General features: G+C 31.9%; 1 protein-coding gene and 1 long non-coding RNA gene across 4 annotated transcripts; one reads left to right on the plus strand and one right to left on the minus strand.

Moving 5' to 3' along the window:
• Positions 1-718: 718 nt before the first annotated feature.
• On the minus strand, positions 719-20,290 carry LOC148611601 (NADPH-dependent diflavin oxidoreductase 1-like). Of its 3 annotated transcripts, none has more exons than XM_088592307.1 (16): positions 20,192-20,290; positions 17,047-17,183; positions 15,918-15,995; positions 14,574-14,671; positions 13,353-13,451; positions 12,098-12,199; positions 11,419-11,628; positions 10,355-10,476; positions 9,465-9,637; positions 8,968-9,015; positions 7,714-7,821; positions 6,168-6,363; positions 4,234-4,293; positions 3,077-3,195; positions 1,362-1,453; positions 719-903 (listed from the first exon to the last, which is right to left on the minus strand). In XM_088592307.1, the coding sequence occupies exons 2-16, from the start codon at positions 17,176-17,178 to the stop codon at positions 759-761; spliced, it is 1,782 nt and encodes a 593-aa protein (XP_088448433.1). In that variant the 5' UTR covers positions 17,179-17,183; positions 20,192-20,290; the 3' UTR covers positions 719-758. The 3 variants fall into 3 exon arrangements, with proteins under 3 accessions (XP_088448433.1, XP_088448432.1, XP_088448434.1); XM_088592306.1 differs by having other exon boundaries at positions 20,156-20,248; XM_088592308.1 differs by lacking the exons at positions 15,918-15,995; positions 17,047-17,183; positions 20,192-20,290 and having other exon boundaries at positions 13,353-13,437.
• Positions 20,291-20,338: 48 nt separating this feature from the next.
• Positions 20,339-24,119, plus strand: LOC148611602 (uncharacterized). The gene is made up of 2 exons (XR_015924159.1): positions 20,339-20,599; positions 21,506-24,119. It is a non-coding gene; the product is annotated as an uncharacterized LOC148611602 (long non-coding RNA).
• The last annotated feature ends 182 nt before the right edge of the window (positions 24,120-24,301 follow it).

Below are 24,301 nucleotides of genomic sequence, written 5' to 3' on the forward strand. Positions count from 1 at the left end.
AAGGCAAACTTCATCCAAAACTTTCTACAACAAAAGTAAACATTTAAAGTAATTGGTTATTCATATATCAAGTTCAAGATCAAATCCGGGCATTTTTTATTTAAAGTGGTATTTTTTTGCCAATATTTGGTAATGTCCCATATTTTGGGGGGATTTTTTTATTATCTAATTTGATTTGTCTATTTTGGATAATTTTCTAACATTATTTTCTTGTTTACATCATGATACTTTTTTGAATTGAATAATATCACCTAAGTACAAATTAAAAAAATGACCCTTTCTGACTTGGGTCAGGACTCTGGGAGCTGAATTATTGTTGCTGAACTATTACCAAATTATACTCACTTGCAATATGATGGATGCTGCTAAGGGAGTGGGACATGCTTACCATTCCAGAGCACCTGATGTCACTCCATTTTTTTTTTTTTTTTTTTTTTTTTTGTTGGTGGGATTTAATTTGGTAGTTCTTTAGTGTTTTTGTGACATCTTGTTTTCCTTAACCTTAGTTTTTATATGTAATCTATTTTTATGTATGTAGATTGTCTTTTTAACTCTGTTCACGTTCAGGCCATATTTTTTTTTTATCTTGACCTACTTCAGTATTTGATTTATCCCACTACTGACACTTCGGTATAATAGTTTGTGGATATTTAGATTTCAAATGAAAATTTCTTTGTGAATACCTAGAATACAGCACTTTATCAATTTAAAAAATAACTAAAAGTAAAAATGATTTATTTCTAATCATGTATTTTTTGTCATGACCATGTTTCAGCTTGGTATCGTCTACATTGTTCTAATTTCCTGATATAAAGTTCAGCTTCATCCTCTGTCAAAGAACCACAGTCCATTATTACTAATTTGACAGCATCTTTCACATCATCCGGCATCCTTTTTGCATTCCTATAATGAATCAAATCATTCTTGTCAAACACAATTTGAATTATTTGTATACACCCTTCTTTTTTATGTAATACATGTATCACTTGTCTGCCATTTAAATATTATTGGTTAACTGAAAAAAAAGCATTAAGCCAATTACAGAAATTTTAGGTAGAACGCTTTCATGAAAGGAAGCTGTAGTTTTTGTTTTTGTTTTTTTCTTAATTTTCACATTTTTATTTCTTTGTTTTGAAACCAATTTTGGTGTTTTTCATGGGATTGGTAAGCCATAAAATTTGGATCCCAACGAAAAGGAAATTTCCAATTCATTTGTATGATAGAGTTGTCAAATCCATGCATTCAAAAATTCTACTAAACTGATAATTTTTCCCTTAACTGCAAAAATTGGTACCCACAAATAAATGTACTTTCACTGTATTATACATCTGTGTAACAATAATCATCTTCAAATAATTTACCCAGCAACATAAAACCAGGCTCCTTCTTGCAGTAGTTCCCAAACTTTCTTTTTATTTTCTACGATTTTGTGTTGAACATATACTTTATCTTCCTAAAATAATTAAAACATACTCAAACAATAATAAAAATCAATAAGCTGTATTAAGTCTGGATGCTAACAAGGCCTGAAGATAAAGAGGGAATGAATTAGCACCACTTAAATTTAGCAAGACTGGAAAAATTGTCAAACAAATATCCTAAATCAGTCAAATATGACAAATGTACAACTACTGATACCCATAAATAATTCTAATCATGAGATTCTTCATGCTTATAGCCATTTTTGATTGGTTGAGAATGTCGTTGCCAGAAAGTTCATACATGTATGAACTTTGCCAGATCCTCCATACATGCTTAAACGCCAGTCAACTTGAAACCAATATGGCGGCCATGTGATTCGAAAGAGTGTGACAATGAAGTGAATCGCATCATATAGCCGCAAGAATAGTTTATTATATGCACATTGATTTTACTGGTCAACTTTGTTAACAGAGGGTAATTTTCAGCTCGGGGACAGAAACTTCTAACTGATTCTGACTGAAACCTTGAAAACACCTTATTGTAATTTTCCTTCTTCCTTGTTGTATCTCCTTAATAATTATATTCCTGTAAAACTGTTTACATCTCGTATTTTTCAATGCCAACTATCGCTTCGTCCATGCCGCCTTCACTGTTGTTGTGCAGCCGATTATGTGTAAATATTTGTACGCGATCTCTACACTCCCAAACATTACATGAACGCCCTTCGGCCATTCATTGAGTTTGGAAGCTCCAAGATCTGTTCATACATGCATGAATGACCAAAAATAGCTGTTCAATCCTATAACAAATTGACAGTTTATTGCAGCTAAATTATACCACCACTCGATGAATGAGTGGTAAATTGGAATCGTCTTGTATGTCAGTCAGGAAACATCACAAAAATCAGGGCTGCCACTGGACATATTGATTTCAAATGTGTTATATAGCTCCATATAGATGGTGCTTATGTTGTATAAAATTTTGGTTGCTGTCCAATATCAACTGTTTTTTTAGCTAGCAAAAAGAGTGAAGGTATACCTAGTGCAACTCCATCTTATTACCAGTGTAAATTGTCCTGATATGGATATGCATTCTAAATATAAAGAACGCCATTTTTTAATCATTAATTTTTAAAACGAATTTTGCTGATCAGATTGGAGAATTACTACAAATAATTGATATTGATTGTATAGATGAATATCATCCATGTACATGTATGTGTCTGAGGTGAAATAAATCAGACCTGATTTTATGAGGTCAACAAAGTGGAAATTGGCAAAATCGGAAGTAAATATACATTTCAAAAAATCATAATGGTAAAATCCAGATTTGGAAAAGCATAATTCCACTTTAAAGCGTAAGAAAATCAGGTTTGATATATTATTTGTTTTTTTGTCTATTTTGTCTAAACACTTGAAATAGCAAAACTTTAATTGGACTGGCCATATGCAAGTTGATGTTTTTGGACTGTCCGGTCTTCCAAAATAATTCTGCAAATAGCTATTTAATAGCTATGATCCACCAGTGTAAATGTACCAAAGGACATTAACATATGGGGGTTTAATCAAATAAGAGGTCAAAATATCTAAGAAAGAACAATTTCTAATAGATAAATCAATGGACCTTATATAACCATGCAGTGACATTTATTTACCTGATCTCTTGAAAAAGCTGTGAACAGATTTAGTAATCCCTTGTTGACTAGAGAAGTCCATTCTTCTTGACAATAAAAATCTTTGTCTTTGTTTCTACAGCCAAAAAACATTGTATTTCCTGAAAAGTTATACAAAACATTAGGAATATGCCAGTCATTGTGGTTATAAGGTCCATCATTACTTTTAAACAAATATGGGCTGCATTTCACCACAAAGTTCTCTCTAAAGACAAGCCTACATATCTAGAAAAACTTAAGGCATAGCATGCCCAAGATACGAGAAAATTACATTAATTTTATGTAAAATAATATAAAAAACTTTCTGGATTTTGTGCATTTTTCCCAATCTGCAGAAGATGACAAAATAAACAAATAACTCAGTTTCACTTATGATACAATCCATTTATACAGTTTAAATCACCTATCGTGTATAGGTGTCAGTTGTCCTTCTATTGACCAACATATCAAATTGAATAGAGATCACCTTTAAAATGTAGGAAATATCTTTAAAAACTTAACCTAAACTAAGTTTATTTTGGTACTCTCTGCAAAATTAATGAATAAAGAGCTTTGCAGAAGACAGAATGTTGAACTGTGTTAATTTGTGACAAGTGTAGACACAAAATATTAGTTTCATACCCACTTAAGCAATATGGACTTACGTTTCATTATGGAACAAACAACTGGTTAAAACACAATATCAAACAAAATTTAAATTCAACTAAAGGTAAAAGGAGCTCTGCTTTATGGGTGCTAATTAAAGATTTTTGTATTCAACCTCTTAAACTAAACTTCCATATAAATCCGGCAGAGATTTCCACAAATCAATCAAAAAAAAAGGTTTTAATCAGACCAAAATAAAAGTTTTAGGCATGGCCCCCTTTAACTCAAACCAGAGTTGTGATATGAACACTCCATACTCAGAATAACTTTAGTATGCCAAACATGGATATCTAGTGAAACCTGCTTAAACCAAACCATGAATAATCTGAAAACCTGTCCAAACTAAACTTCATGAAAAGTCCCTTCATGTCAATGCATTTTGATCCTGTATAATTCAACCAGTCAAAAGTCCCAAAGAGGTTTCACTATACTTTCAATTATTCTAGATCCTACTTTACAGAGAACATATGTACCACATGTATCATAATACTTACCTGGTTTGCCATCAACTGTTTTCTCCTGTATAAAACTTCTGAATGGTGCACATCCTGTCCCTATTAAATAATACAAAAAGGTAGTGACTGGAGGAGTTTTTAATGTACTACCAGTACCCAGTTAAGTCTTGTCACAGAAGTTTAAAAAAGAAATATTTTTAAGTTTTTGCTTGTTCCTGAAACTTTCAGGGCATTTCCTAAAAGAATGAATTGGAAGAAGTAACCTCAAGCATTTTGTATACACTAAATAACAAGTAAAGCCGATTATTTTGAAGCATGCATCACTGGCATTGAAGTTATATTGACTACTGTAAATGAGTCAATTTTCGTGCCATTGTTTTTTTGCTTGTTTTCTGTCATCTATCTTTTGCAGTTTAAACTTCTTGCTCTTTCCTCAAACTATGGTACAGAATTCTTTGAAAAAAATATTCATCGCAGTTTTATTTTCACCTAACAGTTCTTACTGCAAAAATTGTGAAAATAAAACTGCCACAAAAATATCACAGTTTATTGTAGACAGAAAAAATATAACAGGCATCATTTATAATATAATTTTCCCATCAAAATTTTAAAATAACAAGAAGATAAAAAAAAAAAATTGATGACGTCACAGAAAAATAACAAAATTTTGTCTATGAGACAATACAAGAAAATTTCTTTTACGATTAGAAAGAGTAATCAAGGGAACCAAGGTTATAGCGGTAATCAAAAGAACGTAATCCAGGGACAAAGACCAGACATGGAAAACAGACATACACAACAAAGAACATAAAGTAACTAAAATCATACATACAAAGTAACAAAAGCAAATGAGCAACTCAGACTCCACTAAAAACTTTGAGCATGGACCAGGTGCACCGGTAGCGTAAGCGTCCTCTGCCGAGTTGCTCATAAAAAATAAAGCATGTTATTTGTGAAATTTAACTATCTAAGAATAACCTAGTATTGATCAGTCTAAGTTGTATAGAAACATTTAAAACCATCAAGTTCAGAACAGTAATTGAAAAATGGGAAAATGGAAAAATGTTGACTTGCTTTTGTATGTAGCACTATATAGTAATAGGAAGCAAAATACAGCAAGTAATTATACTCTGCCATATTATTATGACTTTGAATGCAACTCATCACTATCCCATTCGACATGTATAAGAAAATCTCTTATATTGAAAGGAACAGTGTAGCATTAGTTTATATTTGTATAACTGTGATACTGTAAATTTCCAAATTTTCAAGCTATCTTAAGTGGTTCAAATAGAAGTGATATCAGTTGATTCTAATTTTTACAGTAATCTTAAGACGCCCCGTGCAGGTCCGGGTGTTAAAAGAATAGGCCTGCAGCAGCGCTAAGCTTGTCGTAAAAGGCGACTAATTAGTGCTCAGAACCCTAGCCAGGGGCTAGGGCGCTCTGCCCACAGAGCGACTGGGATGTGTGCCCCAGGTGGTGGAATGGGGTACCCCTGGGCGTGTTACATGTTGGGGTTGTCAGGCTATAATATGGAAAACCTGACCGCAAACCACAGTGGTGCACCGTGTTGGGAAAGATGCCACGTTCCACGCACGTTAAAGAACCCTACTGTGGTATTCTCCAGGAGTAGGAACCATAGGGCTCCGCCACAGGAGGCTAAATTGCCCGACCTTACCCACCTCTCCCTATTTCCGGTGGCAATCAAAATTTGTCGACCCCATAGTCCTTGTGTCCCATCCCGTTTTCATTTCATCATCGTTTCATGTTCATTTTATCATCCATTTCATGCTCATCGTCTGAATATAGCTGCTCGGACGTTAAACCCCAACAAACAAACAAACAATACAGTAATCTTAGGTATGCCTGATCTCAGGATCAAAATGATGTACTTAGACAAGCATGTTTATACTAGCTAAAATTGTGTTGGAGCTAATAATAATCATTAAACATTGTTATCCTAAAAGCATACCAGGTCCAACCATAATGACTGGAGTATCAGGGTCCTTAGGAAAAGCTATGGTCCCTTTCTTCACCCAGATAGGTACAGTGGTGGACCCTGAAGAAAGACCAGCTAACCAAGTTGAACACACACCATGTCTAGGTTTAAATAGCTTTGTCTTGTACTTAACTACAGCCATTAATACTTGGACTTCTTTGGGATACATCTGTAATAATAACTTGAAATACTATGAGAATGTTCACAGATGGAATACCTTCGCTTCAAATGGAGTTAAATGAAAAATGTAAAGCATTTAAGTACCAGTCCATGTAAAATTTACACACTGTCAGAGGTAATTCATGCCATAGAAAAAAACCACTGAACAAATGTTTTTTGGTCTACATATACATGTACTATATTTGTACCAAATGATTGTCCTTTCTGTATTCAAATCTGTATTTTTGAGAAAACTTATCATTCATCCCCCACTGAAATCAACCAAAACAAGAATGATAACTCTTTCAATGTGCAAATTTAATACACAATCCATTTATTTTTATCTCAAAACTGCAATAACCAATTGACAAACTAAGAATGGCTATGTGGTCTTCAACTGTTTCTGAATAGAAATAAAAGTGAAATTTGTGGGATTTGACATGCATGAATCATCTCCTGTCTGATTTTTATGAAGACTACTATTTAGGTTCAATTATCTCCCTATAGAATTCATGACAGTAAAAAATATTCTTCATGTAGAATTCAAAATTATGGGAGATAACTCATTATATTCATGATAGAGACCTGCAAAATCACAGAAATAAAAATATGTAGTCTTTTTTGGGGAGGTGTACCACATTTTACAGAATTTGCATGATTCTTACAAAGACTAATACATAAATTACTACTTATTACTGTTCTTTCCATGCATGTATCCTTTAGAAAGAAGCAGTCACTACATACCATCTGTTGGACTAATGTTTACCATAATATCAAAGTCCTACGCTGATCCAATCAAAAGAGAAATTTAAACACAAAAAATATGTTCAAAAAGATTTATTTTAAACCTACAAAATTCACTCATAAAACATTTTTGACAATGTGACAGCAAATCACATCTTCTGGACTGACATTAAGAAAAAATAAACTTTTTGTCATAGGCACTGGTGCATTTGTTTCACTTCCCAATATTCCTTCCTTTCCTATTGAAAACTAAATCTGATTAAAAATCTTGATACAGCAGAAGAGGTCTTTAATCTGAACTAAAGCTTGATACAGATCTAAATTAAAATGCTAATTAAACATTTGACACAGAATAAGAGTTTGACCAAAATTAAAGAGGTCCCTTTTTTACCCCTTATTTTCCATTTACAACCTCTTAAATCAATCCAAGGATTCCTTTGGAGGTACAGCACTTTTGTGGAACAATTCCACAGAGACCCATAAAGATCCATACACTTATACTCAGTTGTCAGGAAACCAAATTGTTTACAGGTGTAGGACAATAATGACAGTGTAATACCATTATACCACCTCAATTTATTATTTTTTGCAGCTGTATAAAAAAAACAACACAAACCTTTTGTGATGATGCTATAGAGAAAGATCTTGGTTGTAAAGCTGGTATCACATCAAACAGATATTGAAATGGTATGTTGGCACTGGTGTGTGGAAAGTCTTGTAGCACCTACAAAAAACATCACGTAAGAAAATGTATCAAATGTCAATTGGAAATCTGTGGACAAAACAAAAACAACAGAAGGCATCATTTCACACAGTAATGAGCAGTTTGAAGCCCATTAAGAAGTTGTCCATAGAAGACCCAGGCAGTGAATGGCATGCACCAAATTTTGTTTCGAGTTGTTTTTATCCATTTGAGATCACAAACTCATGTTTTCTCAAAAATGGATATTGTATTGTAATTAACTGAAATGGTAAGAGTGAAATAAATAAATTATATAGAAAGCACTACACAATTTAAAATAAAGGGAAATAACTCTTTGATTAGATCCTAATTTAGTTGCTTTGTTAGGGAACTTTGGACATATATTCAGAGTTATCCACTTTTGAAACATAAAAATCTCTGTTCTTCTTGACTTCATGTATTTAACAATACATTGAAACAAAACATTTGGTGGGACAAAATTAACCTGTGTCACCCATATCATAGGATTGCCTGGTTTGTACATGGACAATCTCTAAAAATTTGGAGTCAACTCATGTCTTATGGGCATAAACTTACTACTAACTACCAGTTAAGTTTAATCAGTATAATCAAAAACTTGTGAAAAGACAATGACTTTCTCTGGAGTGGAAAAAATTCAATTAGATAGGGTAAGGACATAAGTACAGTAGGAGCGAGTTATGGCATAATTTTAAAAAATCCTAGATTCTCATCCAACTTTGTTCAAAATTTTGGGCGTAAGAGTGAATTTTTTTTTTTTTATCAGCATTAGTGAAAAATACTGTCAATTTTAAAGAATTTGACCTAAATTGGACCAAAATCAAATAAAATTTTTTGAGGGGTTGAAAAAAATCAGGCCAGGACGGGTTGAGAATCTAGGATATTCGTTATTTTGGACTTTAAATCAAAGTGTCTTTTTTAAGGGAAATGGGTAATTTTCTCTCCTTAAAAAATATGAGGAAATTTCTCCATTTTTTAACTTTCAAAAAGTTGAGTGAAATATAAATTTAATGGTAATAACCATTTATAAAAAAAACTATAACTGCTTATTACTGTATGCTAAATGATAATTGGTTTGAGTCGTGTACCAAGTAAGTTAAAAGCTTTCTATATATCAGCACTATACAACAAAGGTCTAAAATAAATTACCTCCAATATGGACCTTCTCACTCTGTTGCAATAGGAATACAATTCTTCCTAAAAAAAATGCACATACATTATTTCACACTAGACAATACATTTAAAAAAAAAAACAAATTACAAGTACCATGATCACACAAATGAAGTATCTACTGGGAAACATCATTTTTAAAAACAATTGCGATGATGATATCAAGATATCCAAATTCATGGTTGCTTTTTTCTGTTAAGTGAACACTATCATTGGCATATACATAATTTCCCCCCTTTTTTGGTTTTTGGCATTTTTGAAATTGGTGGATTTGTTAACAATAATTTGACGAAAACTTTTTGTATATCATTAAAATAATGGAAACATAGTTTACAACTTGACACAACACTGCACTTGTTCTAAGAATATATGTCATACTATTTTCTGTTGAATTAAAAGTATCATTATTATTAAGTCAGTCTTATATACAACAAAACAAACATATTGTGACCTCTAAACCATATATAAAGCTTACTTGTCCTTCAGCTGTACAGAACTCCTGAAGTTTCTCTTTTTCTAATTCATTATCAGCAAAATACGTTAACATTTCAAAGAAAGATCTTCTAGGTACACTGTTTATGTCTAGATAATGTTTCACTAAATATTGCACAGAGCATTGGTCTGGTAAACTGGTCGGTAGTCCTATATCTATAATAATATTATAGTTCACCATAAATGACAGATTTTTATATTTTGGTGCTACAAAGCTGGTACATTTTTCTGTATTAATAAACTGTAATTCAAATGTATATGAAGTAATTTGATATATATGACAAGAAATAATTTCCCATAAAACTAATAGTGGAATATGTAATCCAATTTTTGCTAATTTCCAGAGTAAGAAAAATAAAATAGCAGCAAATTTGAATTGACATAATAAAACACAAAAATAAGTTGGTTCTCAGTGCTATTTTCCAGTGTATTTCTGGGTTCAGGATATGCTCTCCTTGCTTTTTTTTTCGCTTTAAATAAGTTCCCCCATAATACAAAGATTGGGAGGTTCGACCTCTGCAGGTTGCCAAAGGAACAGTTAACTAGTATTTTGGAATGAAATATCTACATTCTTTGCCTGTATATTATTTTTTTAATTCTAAAAAATAACAAAAAAGTATGTGCATGAAAATCCAATTTTTCACACATTTTCTGAGAAAATAAGAATTGCATTTTATAGCAGGAAAAAACTAATTACATGTAATGTGTCCCATGTTATATAAACTTCTCATCGCTTGGTCAGAGAACCGATAATAGAATCTATTAAAGACATATTCTGTAAAGATCTTAAGTGCTTTCATTATATCTTACAATCTGTTCTTTTTTAAAGTTTCTTTAATAAGTTAGAAATCTTTCTTTTCATGACTACTTTACCTGGATCTTGTTGATGAATAGAAAAGTAGTCATCTGCTCTTAGTTTCATGTGATCTATAAATTCCTGGACAGATTCCAATGAGTTCTGTGGCATAATTACTACAACATCACCTGGACAGTAACTGTAGACACCAAAGATTGGAAATTCCAAAAATAACACGAAAAATATTTGTAGTTCTTGTTTTTAATTATCTTAACTACCTTTGTAATAGCCACCATGCCTATTTACATATATGCATGTATTTATCAATCCAGCATTCTCCAAAAATGAGTACTGTAAACATATTAATTTTCATGGTTTCAAAAAATGTTTAGCGCCATATAGTGTTAAAATAAATTTTGCTGGTATTACTTTTTGCAGTTTTCTGTCAACTGCGAAAATTGCAAAAATTAGTACATTTACAGTAAATATTTCTGAAATATTTGTTTTAGGTGTGATGTTTTACTGCATTTGATACATTTTCTAATACTGCTGTGCTTATGTAAGTTTGATGCTATTGTTCAAGATTTATTTAATTTATATAAAATTTGAATCAAATCCATAGAAAGATATTGATTTTAGAGTGTTAAAGTGTAGTTACAGAATGATGGCCAAATAGCCAAACAACAGCTTTTCCATATTCCCATCCAATCTTCTCAAGATAGAGATAAGAAGTCTTTTCTTATCAAACAGTTTATTGATATCCTACAACCTGTAAAAATTCAGTATAACCTATGCATTGTTCCATGAAGTGAGCTGTGCAGAATGGAAACTGACATTGTACCTCACACTAAATGAAACTATCCAAAGGTATCGAATATGATAGATATACATCATCATCATAACGAATACTAATCAAAGAACCCAATCAAGTATTGGGAATTTACTATGTTGTGATGTATATCAATTCCATCTTTGGTTATTGCCATTCATTGTAAAGTACAACATGTTTGCTTCAAGTCTGCCAAGACTTACCACAACAATGCAATGGTCATACCAAATTTTTAAAGGATGTATTTTTTTTAAAAAAGAGGAAGTTATTTTTTTCTCAATATTTATTCTAAATTATAAGACCTAATATTACCTTATACTAGAATTGCCTATATCAAATTTGACTAGTCTGACTTCTTGAAAATGGTCTTCAGAAGTCACTCTTTCATTAGAAATGACTTCAGCATAGTAAGGATTTGATTGGCAAGGAACTCTGCCACCATGACTACCAATTCTAAAATTGGTTAAATCCGGATGAGGCACTAAATTATCCAAAAATGTCACTTTATATCTGCTAGGTGGTCTGAAAAAAAATCTTATATTTCAGGTATATTTCATATGTTTTACTTAATATATCAAAATGTATATAATTTTACAAATATGTTATTATTACAAAAGTCAGAAGTGACTTTATTTTTAAAGTAATACCATCTAAAATAAAGCTTAGGCTCTTGACAAATTCTTTAAAAGATATTAAACACATTGAATTTATTCTCTAACCGTTCCCATTCCAATCTGCATGTAAATAGACAAAAAATAGATTTATGATTCTGATTGTGGTCATGATTTTTTTCCATTATGATAAAAACAGTGCAAATGAATTCTACCAGGACAGGTTATTCAAAATTCTTTAAGAAGTCCTTTTCTAGAATATTTTAAGAAAAGGGACACAACATAAATTGGGTGAGTATTATATTCCACAAAAGACCAATAAAAAAATGAAATAATCCATGTGAGTCAGATATTGAGAGAGATCATTTTTAAATACATACCTGACATCAGCACTTATAATATCTTTTCCAGGAGGAAGAGGACAAATTTCTAACACACTCTTCCATAGAGAATCAAGCCAAGGGTAGATAACTGCATCTGGTCTAAAATATACGAGTGCAAAGAATTTTCATATGAATATTGACCTTAAATCACAAAAATATTATCCCTTAGCAAGGTCTTATATTAAGCTAAAGCTTGTATACTGAAAAAAAAAAACATTTTTATTACCATGAACTGAGTGGAGAAATATTTTTAAATCACCTCTACCTCTATATTTATATAATGGATTGAAAATAAAAAGTATTTTGATAAATATCCTATCTATGCCTAAAAAAATCAGGAGAAACAAATCTCATCCTTGTATATATATAATCCCTATGCAACACATTTCTAGGGGAAGACTTTACATTCCCTGATCACAACAATTAATAAATATGAAGTAAATCTACAATAAGTGAGTAAAAAAATCTCTTTTTAAGAAATGATTTTAAGATTCATCATAATCTTTTAATTTTACATTTTCTTTCTAAATGAACACATTAGTTTTAGAATCAAACAACGGCTGTGCTAAAGCACACAATTTGCCTTTCCCTCAATTTTTGAAGTGTATGAAGTCCCATACCTAGGAAAAGACAAAACTGGAAAACAATGAAAAGTGAAAGGAATTTTCCTTCCACAGACACTGTACCAAAAAATTATCAAAATTCATCAAGGAGTTTTTGAATTCTACACTTTGACAGAGAGACAAACAGAAGATTGATTAAATGGAAAGGAGTATTCATGTTTCATTGTATACCTGTCAAAAGATGAGTGTAGTTAGATAATTACTACCAGGTATGCTTTCTTTCTTTTCTGAGTGACATGACAGGCGTTTCTGTCGATGAACCTGGTCCCAGTTTTTAGTGGAGTCTGAGACTCATTTGCTTTTGTTTGTTGTTTGTGTCTATTTTCCCTGTCTAGTTGTTATCCTTGAATTATATTTTTTATTGCTGTTCAAATCCAGGTTCCCTTGATTTCCCTTTCTCCTCCAATTACTGTAAACATGCTTATTTTCGTGGTTTTCACCATTTTCCCGATGGAAAGAACACAGGGAGTAAACTGGATGCTCCTAACTGTACTTACCCAAGATTGTGTTGGTCATCAGCCAAACCAACAGGTAGTAGACTGGATGCTCCGAACTGTACTTACCCCAGATCATGTTGGTCATCAGCCAAACCAACAGGTAGTAGACTGGATGCTCCGAACTGTACTTACCCCAGATCATGTTGGTCATCCGCCAAACCAACAGGTAGTAGACTTGATGCTCCTAACTGCTGTAGACGTTTAAACATCTTTTTAGCTACAAAGTTAAACCTGAAAAATAGTTACATAGTACGAAAAAAATCATACCATTTCATAACTTTTAAGATCCAACTAGTAATTTAAACAGAAAATATACCTCAGTAAGCAAAACAAATGATCAAGTCTTAGACAATCCATACCAGCCTTCATAGTCAGTAAAGTTTCATAGAACTAAAAGTGATAATAATATCAGTATTTTTTTTTTAATTATTAGTTGAAAGAACATCATAGGCAATGCCTATAAGAAACAATGTCGATTTTGATTTATGTAAATTTTGCATGTATGTATTAAAAGATATATACTGTATGTTTACTAACATTTTTCAATGGGTTTTCAGCAGCTGTAGTTATAATATCATATACTGAATAATATATGGTAAAATATCTATTCTACCTCGGGTACCATTTTTCGTGGTTATCAAAGATTAGTCAAACTCAAATCCCTTTGAACAAAATATAAAAATTTCATTAAAAACTGGTAAGACCTTATGAACCAGAAAAACTAAAACAATTTTCAAACATTGTGAAAACTGATACTAGTTAATAAAAGTCTCATTAATTACAGTTCATACAAACAGAAACTGATACACAGATTTTGCTGAAAAAAACAAAAAGTTGCATTGCTGAGCTTGGGAAACCCAAAATTGTAAAGAAGACTGATATCAGACGGGATCCAAAGAATAATCTAGGGAATCAAGGTTATAGTTTACAAAGCATGCCCCATCTATATAAAACAACACACCAAATTGAAACAAATCCATCCATTGGCAGCCAAAATTTTTTGTGACAGAAATTTTCCTTATCATTCCATATACATGTAGCGAAAAATGGCTAAGTCCCACTAAACAGGAAGTTGATATTAGAGAGCACCCAAAGTCACTCATAATATATGCCCATCTATATAAAGCCACATATCAAATCTGAAATCAATTAATCAACTGGGAGCAGAGATAAGTGCAATGAAATTCAAATGTACGGAAGGAATGATGGACAGACAGGCAATGTAGTTCCAATATACCACCCAATCATAAATTTGGGGTAGGAAGCTTTAAATTTCTACAGAAATTACTATGTTAATGATCATCCAGTTTAACTCCATGATAAAGTGAATATACAAATACTACAGTTACTTACTTTTGGTATGCTGAGTCCCCTAGCCCTAACATGGCAAACTTCATCTGATTTAAAGAATTAGTGGGCAAGTTCTTTCTTAGAATGAACCTCCAAAACATCTGCAAAAAATATAATTGTCTTACATTACACCTTGTATTTTCATTATCTTTTCTGTCCATCTGCATACTAATTTCTGTTCCAAATGTATCACAAAAACAAGGGTCCATGGACTATGATGCATACAATGTCACAATACAATCATGTGAACCCCAAATTGGTTCCTGTTATATAATAAGAAATTTGATATGCACAATGATATTAGATTATTTAATATTTTTTCAACGAGAGGGAGTTTCTCATGCTCATCTTGTCAAGCAGCTTCGTCGTGAGACGAGACAAGCACGAGAAACTCCCGCGAGTTGAAAAAATATTTAATAATCTGTTTATTGCTGTTTTGCTGAATTGTAAGGTATTAGTTTTCTTTTATTTTCAGTTTTCTTGACCTAAATATGCAAGTTTTATAAGCACTGCAAAATTTCCTTTCATGACTATTTTTCAGCAATATGCTATGTAACTTCACTTATGTTGTGCAGTGTGATACATATTTTTTGAAAAAAATTGGTTAATTATGACAATCGTGTTTAAAATTTGTTCAATAATTTTGAGATTTATTCATTCTAATCGGGTAAGTTACTGTATTCAATCATTTTCCATTGTAGACTAGAAAATATTGCCACAAATTAGCCATCATTTTATACGCAGTAAACAAACAGATGGTTATTTGTGTCGTCAAATATTCCTAGGCTGTTGCTTGTATGTCACACAAGGACATAGAAACTAGCGATAATTTTCATTCTCACTTGACTGGCATGAGATTGAAAATTATCGTATAGCAAGATCAAAGGGATTTTAAACAAAATAGCGATAATGAATAACATGATTACTCAAATATGCAACTTTACTTTAAGGAGGTAGACTAAGGGTAAGGGACACAACTCTTAAAAATCATTGGAACGTTTGTATTCAGCATTTTACATCAATCTTATGTAAGCATCTTATTAACTTGGATTCATTTTAGTCTGCTTCAAACAAAAGCTTGAGAAGCTTTGGTGAAATTGAATATATTACGAACATATCACTGATTTCATGAGTTGTCTCTTGCCCTAGGTCTACCTCCTTAAAGAGAGACCATTATTAATAGTAGTATACTACTTGGTTTGTTGAATTCTATTCAATTGATTTGGTGTCGTTTCACAACTACTTTATTTATTGGGGAGGTTTTCTTTATTTTATACATGTATCTATCAACTTCAAACGCAGTAGTGAAACGGAAAGATAACAAGCAATGACCACATGTAATTTTACCTTCATGTTATCAGGAGGGTCTCCCTGTCCTGTTGTAGAACACACTATCACTACCATCTTCTCATTGATCAGGGATGACTGTAATAAATAAAAAGCTGTAATTGAAGACTGGAATATGGTCCACAAAATTTTTGAAATTTACATCTTTCCCAAAAAGAGCGTGAGAACCAGGGCAAAGACATGAATTTTAATGAACTGTTGAAAATTTCCCTGCTATTTATTTATGATTGAGTGCAAGTATCTATTTCTTCCATAAAACACAAAAAAAATCAGGTCATTTACCTATAGTCTGAAAGAAAGTAGTCATTAATTCCCCCTACATCCATTGTGACATTACGTCTCAAAATTAAGAATCTCCTATGATGTAACTATTTTCCTCAACTGTGACTACACTGTGTCTTCACCAATTAAAAACAAATCAGAATACAATTGCCTTATTCCAATACATTTTTTTATACATGACTGAAATTTTATCAAACTTTAACCAAAAATTATTCAATATATTTTGTCATGTAAGCAGATAAATTTAACTATAAGTACAACCATATTTTGAAATGGTGACTGAACTCTGTTGGGTGGAGACAGTGTGACTCCACTCACATCATCTCTACTGTGAAGAGTGGAGGAATTGAAATTAGTATTGACAGTGTACATACTTTATTGAAATGAAGATTTGTTCCCTCAGAAATAAATTTGCCTTAAAAACATTTTGGCCTTAGAATTTCTATTTCAAGTGACAATTGACATTTATCTCAAGGAAAGGTACACTTGTAAATTCTGTGTTGTGATAAAGGTATTTTTTGTGATAACTTTCCTAAAACAAAAAGTTGAAAATTTACAAACTTCAAGGCACTGTGTAAAAAATTACATTGAACTGTTACAATGGTTTCAGCTTTAAGGAATGTGTTATTTAAGATAGCTATGTGCCGAATTGATCAAATTTTCCCACTTCATGTAACAATTACTTGTATTGAGCCTCCAAGTGAATTTTATGTGAACTTTTCACCTGTAGTTTTTGTTAAGTGAATCTGTTTGCAAATGTTTACAATGTTTACCTGCATACATTTACTGGAAAAACATGAGATAGAGGGTATAAAACACAATAAAAATTATTTGAAATGTTACTTACAATATCATAACTGTCAAGTGACATAACTTTAGCAGTTAAATGTCTTCTTTTAGCTTCTCTGTAAATTTTTTCAGCTACATCTTGGGCTGTTCCTGTCTGACTACCATACAAAATTAGCAAAGTTTGCTCCATTTGACCTTAAAGTGGAAAACATATTGTAATACATATACATGTTATGCTGCAAAGTAAGGTATGCATGTAACTAATATCATGCATTTACATATGTACTAATATGCTGAAATTTCATTAACCAAACTTTCAACACAAAAGGTGGGTACGAATGACAATGAAAAGTAAAATCAACATGACGTGCCACATGTCACGCTACATTGTACACCAACCCATACAAACAGTTGACACTGGATTGTAGATATACCCCAACCCATACAAACAGTTGGCACTGGATTGTATCCAAGCTTCTTACCGAGCTCTTTTGTAAAATTCCAGGAAATCATTTTAAATGGTGACAATCTTCCAAATTACTAGAATTTTGGATTAGGTCACTATTTAACAGAATGCAATATATTTTTTATGAAACAAAATCAATGGTTTATTTTAAAGATTCGTTTTACATCTTAAATTGTGCAATCTTTTCAAAAGTTTTATTTAATTGCTTTTATCACTTTATAATCTGTTACAGTAAAGAAAATACAATGAATATACATATACTAATAGAATAATTAAGTAGCACTCCAGCTAAAAATCATGCAAAATGTGATTCATGGTCGGAAAGTCTACATATTTTTATTTTTGATATTTTGCTTAAAATGTTTTGGTAAACAGAACTAAACATGTGGTTTTTCATATAACCTGTGCTCTTAGGAGATAAATATTATATAAGATGTACTATAGAATTCAAAATTAAGGACGAGATAACTCTGTAAATGACACTAAAATACGATATAAACCGTTGGATTTTCAATGTGGATTATCTACTAAGAGCAGACAGATTGGAATGAATAATTATACACTTCATCATATAGACCTATAAAGCAACTTAATAACAAAAATAAAAATGTAGCGTTTTTTGGGGTGTATCACATACATGTATTACAGAATTTGATTGATTCTTACAAATATTGCTACTTAATTGGAAAGAGTCAATAACCAATATATAGTCATGAGTTAAATCTTAATGTGTTCTTGGCACAAGTGATTATATGTTGGTTTAGTTTATAACAATTTTATTTGCTCAACTAGAACAAATGGGATAGAACACAAGTAAGTCAAAGTTATGAAGTCTTCCCCCATGAATTACATTTCTTACAATATTACACAGAGCATACTACAAAGATATACGGTAATGAAATGCAAAAGAAACAAAAAAATAATACTAATAGCAATTGGGTAAATAAAATAACAAAACAAAAGATTGACAAATGTATATATTTTGTGTGTGGGCCCGACGCCTCCAAGTAAATTAAACGAGGAAATGTTTTGATTTCTTGATAAATGTTAGAACTTCTTCTATGATTGCTACATTCATTTCAATTGTAAGATTTTGATGCCCACTTAAGAGAATACTGCCTTCTATTTCCATGGGTACGAATAAGGTCATATTGGATATCACTGTAGAAAGGACAGACAAAGACGAAATGATTTACATCCTCAGTTTTAGCACCACAATTACTCACTGGGCTAGACACTATGTTAGTTTAACCAAGATCTCCTTTGTCCTATTTTTTACATACATTTTATCCCTTAATTGATGCTATTTTCAACATCCAATTCTTTGTAAACCATGAATTGATATACATGTTGTGATGTTTCGTGACATTTTAGCTGGAGACAGTCTAAGAGTGAAAATACTGAATTTATTTCATGGTGTGAATTATTGAAAATTTTTACACAAGGAACGTTAAGTAAATCACTGCTATCTATATAAAGTATAATGTCCGAATTTTATTTATATATATGTTAATAAGCAGTGGCTCCTTGTCCATGAATTTGTGGAAGGGGAGCCTCTTCAGGCTAATCATCCACACCTCCATTTGCGTCAATAACACACAGAATTGTGTCGAAAACGCCCAATTCATTATGGAAATATTGTCGAACTTAACCACAAATGTATGACTATCAATGGGTCGCGAACTGTGATTACATTTCATAAACTGGACAATTTTCTATTCATGTTATATACAGTGTATCATTCGGCTGTATATTTGATAGTGGAAGCCAGCCCCTGTGCTTTAAATTGGATGATTTTATGCTGGTCAGACACAGAACAAGTCACTGAAGTTATGATGTTTGGTGTCAAAGTCGATGCATCATACTTGTCTTTACCAGACGTTTCAAAAATTTGTAATAAAATCTTAAACTAAAATGTAAATATCCCATCTGCTAGCAAGTACTTCAGTGCTGACACATGGAATTCTCATTATATTTGTTTAAAATTGTCTATCAAGTTTGTTAAATGTATATTTTGTCTTAATACTGAATGTTTTTAAATCCATATTTGTTACATCAGATACGACTTAACAACTTTTATTGTATTTGTATCACTTGGTACATCTTGGTATATAATGAATTTCTCCCTATTTCCACATTACTAACATAGGTGAAGCGTTTCCATCACAATTACGTGTGTTATTCACTCAACAGGGATGTGTATATGATTAGCCTGAAAAGGCTCCCTGTCCATAGAATGCACAGACAAGCAACCACTGCCTATAAATAACATTAGCGTCGTCTGGCCATATAATCATTTACACTCTACACGCTGAATAGTCTGAAATAGTTAGAGTCAGGAAACACTCTCGGACCCATGTGGTGGTCTGGGAGTAGGCCAGAGCGTCAACACAGCAGCCCAGCCACTAGTAGGATATACTTCGACTGAATTCTTCGGTCAGGTATCCCGAAGGCTGGGCTCTGCTACCTTCTATAACTAACAGAATCCTCGTAAGGGACAGTCGTGTGAGATCCATAAGGATTGCCAAGACCGTAAAAACCACCAATTATCATCATCTGGCCTGATCGGTAACTCGATCGGACGACTAACATTTTAACCACCGGATGGGGTTAACCAAGTTACGGCAAGAATACCTGCTACCAGTGACTTTATAATACTAATTGTAATATAAAGTCACCGCTGCTACAAAAGAAAGGGTACCTGAATTGCAATAAAAATAATGAAAATTCTGAATACCACGGATATTCAGAGAAAATTTCCATTCATGATTTGTTCTGAACCTATGTATAAATTCTTCACAAAGAGCAGATAGTCTTAAAACTGAAAACCAGTCGTAATATCAATGTATTTCATGCGCTTTTAAAGACGGATTAAAAAAGAGATTTCTAATGATCGTCGTCACACTGACTGATTATTTACAAGGAAGTAAATTCTTTATGTCAAATTAATAGAGTAGGGGTTTATGGAGACAGCCCAATGCATTATAACGACACACTGTATCTTTAAAATTGCGTAATGTGGAAAATTTCTGAATTACAAATTCCGCATTAATGTAGCATATGGTTAATAACATTTCCACATGTAATGTATAGTCCAAGTCTGTAGTAAGGAAAGTGGGACTGTATGTGAAATTTTTTTTATGAAGTAGGTATACCTGGAAGGTACACTTTTAATGTTGATATCTAATGACTAAAAAGTTGCAGGCCTTGAAAATGAAATGTTGCATATAACTCTGCAACTTTTGAAGTAATGAATATACAGATATGTAATAATATACTTCCTTTGCAAAGGTTACTCAAGATAGCATAAACATTCCCACTTTTTAACAATATTTCAATTAACTTTTCATTTTTATAATGGGTAAAAAAACATATACAATGTACATATAGAAGCCCAAATTGGGGCGTAACCCTAATTTCAGGACTATTTTCCAACCTGTTTCTCTAAAACCTTAGCCAGGAACATTTAGTATAAATTGTAATGGATGCTCCTGTTTTAGTACAGCACATATGTATTCAAGGTGATAGAAACATTTTTTTCTCTCAATTCTTTAGGGAGAAAAGTTGTTGAAATTGTTTCTTCTGTAATTTTAAACATTGCTTATTGAAGATGGAGCTACATTGTATTTGTACTCATATTACATTTTACTTTATTGGTAATGCATCATTGTGTTGTTATACATGTACATGTATGCTGATGTCTTGACCAACAGGAATATGTGATGTGCCTCTGGGTCAAAAGTTCATATACCAGTAGTCACATCCGAATTGCATATACATGTACATTGTATTTCTTCTGACAGAAAGATTTTGAGTCATTTGTTTTGACATACATATATGTACATGTAGGATATTGACAAGGCTCAAATTCCTTACATACATGTACATATATTCTGATGAAAACCAGATACATGTACTATTAGAAAAAAAATCAATGTTATTGTATAAGTCAATCTTCTTAAATTTTAAATTAATTTTTCAGCTTACCATTATAAGGTGGGCTTAAAATGTGTAACTGATTGCAAATTTTGAATATTTATTTTCTTTTCAGTCTTCAACAGATTATGGAAGAACAGAAAATGACATCAATATTATCTTTGGCCTTTTAATCACAAAAGTAAGAACTTTAGCATGTAATTAAAACTCACAGCCTGTACTGCACTAGTTGAAGACAGAAGATGTTATTTACATTAAACGAGATCGTACAATGGCTTGGAATGACAGCATTTGAACTATGGATGCATCTTGTTTCACTTATGGCATTCTCTATCCTTGCTGTATTGAAGTATGAAGAAGCAGTAATCATATCATGGTGGTCAGTTTTCACACCACTGTTTATTGCTGATGGCCTGAATTGTTACTTTTGTATGATTGTGTTCATTCGTATGGTAAAGGATGAAAACCTAAGGTCGGCAGTGATAAGATTTTTATCTTCAATGTTATATCTTACTTTGTTGTTTGTGTTCAAGATTTTACTCTGTCAGAAGTTAAATAGGACAAAAATTATCTCAAGTTCTGAGTCAATGGCACCAGTTTTTGTGCTGCTACAACTTGTATTAATCAGAGCATGTCAAACATCTAATTAAAAGGTTGTATATAATGTAAAGCAACTTAACAATTTTGATAATTTTGCAAGGAAGAAATGATGCAAATATGGAATATGTGTTAGCCATAAAATAGCAGCAAAATTAAATTTGTATCCTTGAGAAGGAAAATATATGTACATTGTACTCACAAAAATAAATTGGTTACTACATTTCATTGTCTAGTCTTGGAGTACATGTACACCAGACATATGTGCATGTAGTTCCAGTGTTCCAGCCTGAGAAAAAATATACAATTTCTACATCATCCAAGTGCACTATTGTTAAGAGAAACATGAAAAATTACTTCAGTTATATTTAAAATCTATGGTCGAATTAATCAATCAGTTCTTAAATATAATTCTACTTGAGTTGGCTACAAAGAAAATGATTTAACAATATTTTACTGGTACTTTATTAAGTTTACCCTCTTGATGCTACATTTGTATATTTTAATCAAGCACTTTGCAATGATTATGTATCATTTTGTCCTAATTTACTGGCTGGAACACTACCATACTTTGGTGTGTATAGTGCGCATTTATGTATTATGCACAATGCAGTTTTGAAGGTCTAAACGTGTGAAAAAAGTTTTTTAGACTTCAGTTACAGTAGAATTTTGTAAGACAAAAAAATCTATTTTTTGCACTTGATCGGTCAATTTATTTACTTTGATGCGGTATTTCCTATGAAAATGTGAAGGAAGGAAACTTCAATGCAGACTAAAACGTCATGTAAACATCAGTAACTACATAAATTGGATAATTTTAATTTCGAAGCATGATAAATTTGACAGTGGTACTTAATATTTAAGTTGTTTCTTGGTCTTTAAAAATAATCAGTAGATATGAGTTATTCCCCTTTTTTCTTGCTCAGCTACCTTTGTTTTATATACCTCATCTTATTTGTAAGAAATAGTTTGATTTTGTTTTAATCCTGATTAAATGCTATGTACATATATTTTTCTCTATGAACTACAAACTTTACCTTTGACAAAGTCGTGTACATTGGATTTTACCATTTTTCCCTTCTTATAAATCCACTACACATATAGTATGCTTTCAGTTTTGAATTTTTGTAAACATTTTAATTTCCAACATAAATTTCATAATCATACTAGGTTTGTTCCATTTGTTCTAAGCTTGATAGGAAATTATAGATGTCTGTATGATTCAAGACCATTAGCCATTAGTTGTATGTGATATTTCATGGACAAGTTTTTTGTCTAATGGTTTATTATTATTGTACTGTACAAAATGTATGTACAGGTACATGTAAAGTTACTCTTTCAAGGAAGACAAATATGTTGAGCTGTCTGACGATTCCTACTCTGATATTTTTCTAACAGAACATTCCTTTAAACATTTGATGTTGTGAAATCAGCACCAAAAAAATATATATACAAAATATGAGAGCAGGAAAACAGTCAAACCTTTTTCAGTGTCTCTTGTACATGTACATGTATTGAGAATGACCTAGGAAAGTTTAGGATATTAATATCCAAATTGTTTAAAATTAAGCCCCTCAATTATAATTGGCTATGGGATAAACAATTTGGTGAATGTACATTTAGGCAACTGTCTGTTTATCAATCCTTTTTACTTTGTTGTGAACAGAATTACTTGCATAAACATTGGTGTATTTACCAGTATTTACAGGCAATTTTGATGAATTCACACAAAAAATATTAAATACAATGGTTCACAAGTATTCTGTATTTATAACTCGACTACTGTGAAAGTACTTTTATTCGTGGGTACCAATTTTCATGGTTTAGGGGAAAATCAACAGTTTGTAGATTCTTGAATTTGTGGATTTGACAACTTCATCATACAAATGATTGGTTAATTTCCTTTTTTGTTGTGGTTTAATGAACCAATAAAAACCCAAAAAATTGGTACACCACGAACAATGATGCTTTCACAGTATTGTCTAGATTTTATGGTAACATGTTGCACATTTATTTGGTAGGTGTTTTTTCATTGTATCAGTATGTTTGCAGCTAAAAAGATAAACTTTAAAACTGTTTGATTTCTTGTGCAACCTACATCCAAAGTTCCAATAAATGTTGAAAACATCATATTATGTGGTTCATAGTTATGTTGTTTCAAATATGAAGAAAATGTATTTTTGCAGCCACTATTTTAGTTGAAACTAGTGTGGTAGGGTTATCTGATAATTTGTATCTGATGGTTTAACATGTGAGACAATGATTGCTATCAGGGATGTATAATAGGTTTGTATTATATATCCCTAATTCTATT

This window comes from Perna viridis, chromosome 7 (assembly GCF_037379345.1).
Source record: "Perna viridis isolate PV_CMFRI_1.1 ecotype Kerala chromosome 7, ASM3737934v1, whole genome shotgun sequence".
NCBI classification, from domain to species: domain Eukaryota; kingdom Metazoa; phylum Mollusca; class Bivalvia; order Mytilida; family Mytilidae; genus Perna; species Perna viridis.

What these genes read in the sequence shown, in the direction of transcription:
- LOC148611601 (XM_088592307.1), bottom strand. Translation starts at nt 17,178, where the DNA reads ATGGAGCAAACTTTGCTAATTTTGTATGGTAGTCAGACAGGAACAGCC. An exon ending in TATTCATCAACAAGATCCAG is followed by an intron (nt 9,638 to 10,354) that starts GTAAAGTAGTCA and finishes ATATTATTATAG; the next exon opens with ATATAGGACTACCGACCAGT. An exon ending in CAGCTTTTTCAAGAGATCAG is followed by an intron (nt 1,454 to 3,076) that starts GTAAATAAATGT and finishes TAATTATTTTAG; the next exon opens with GAAGATAAAGTATATGTTCA.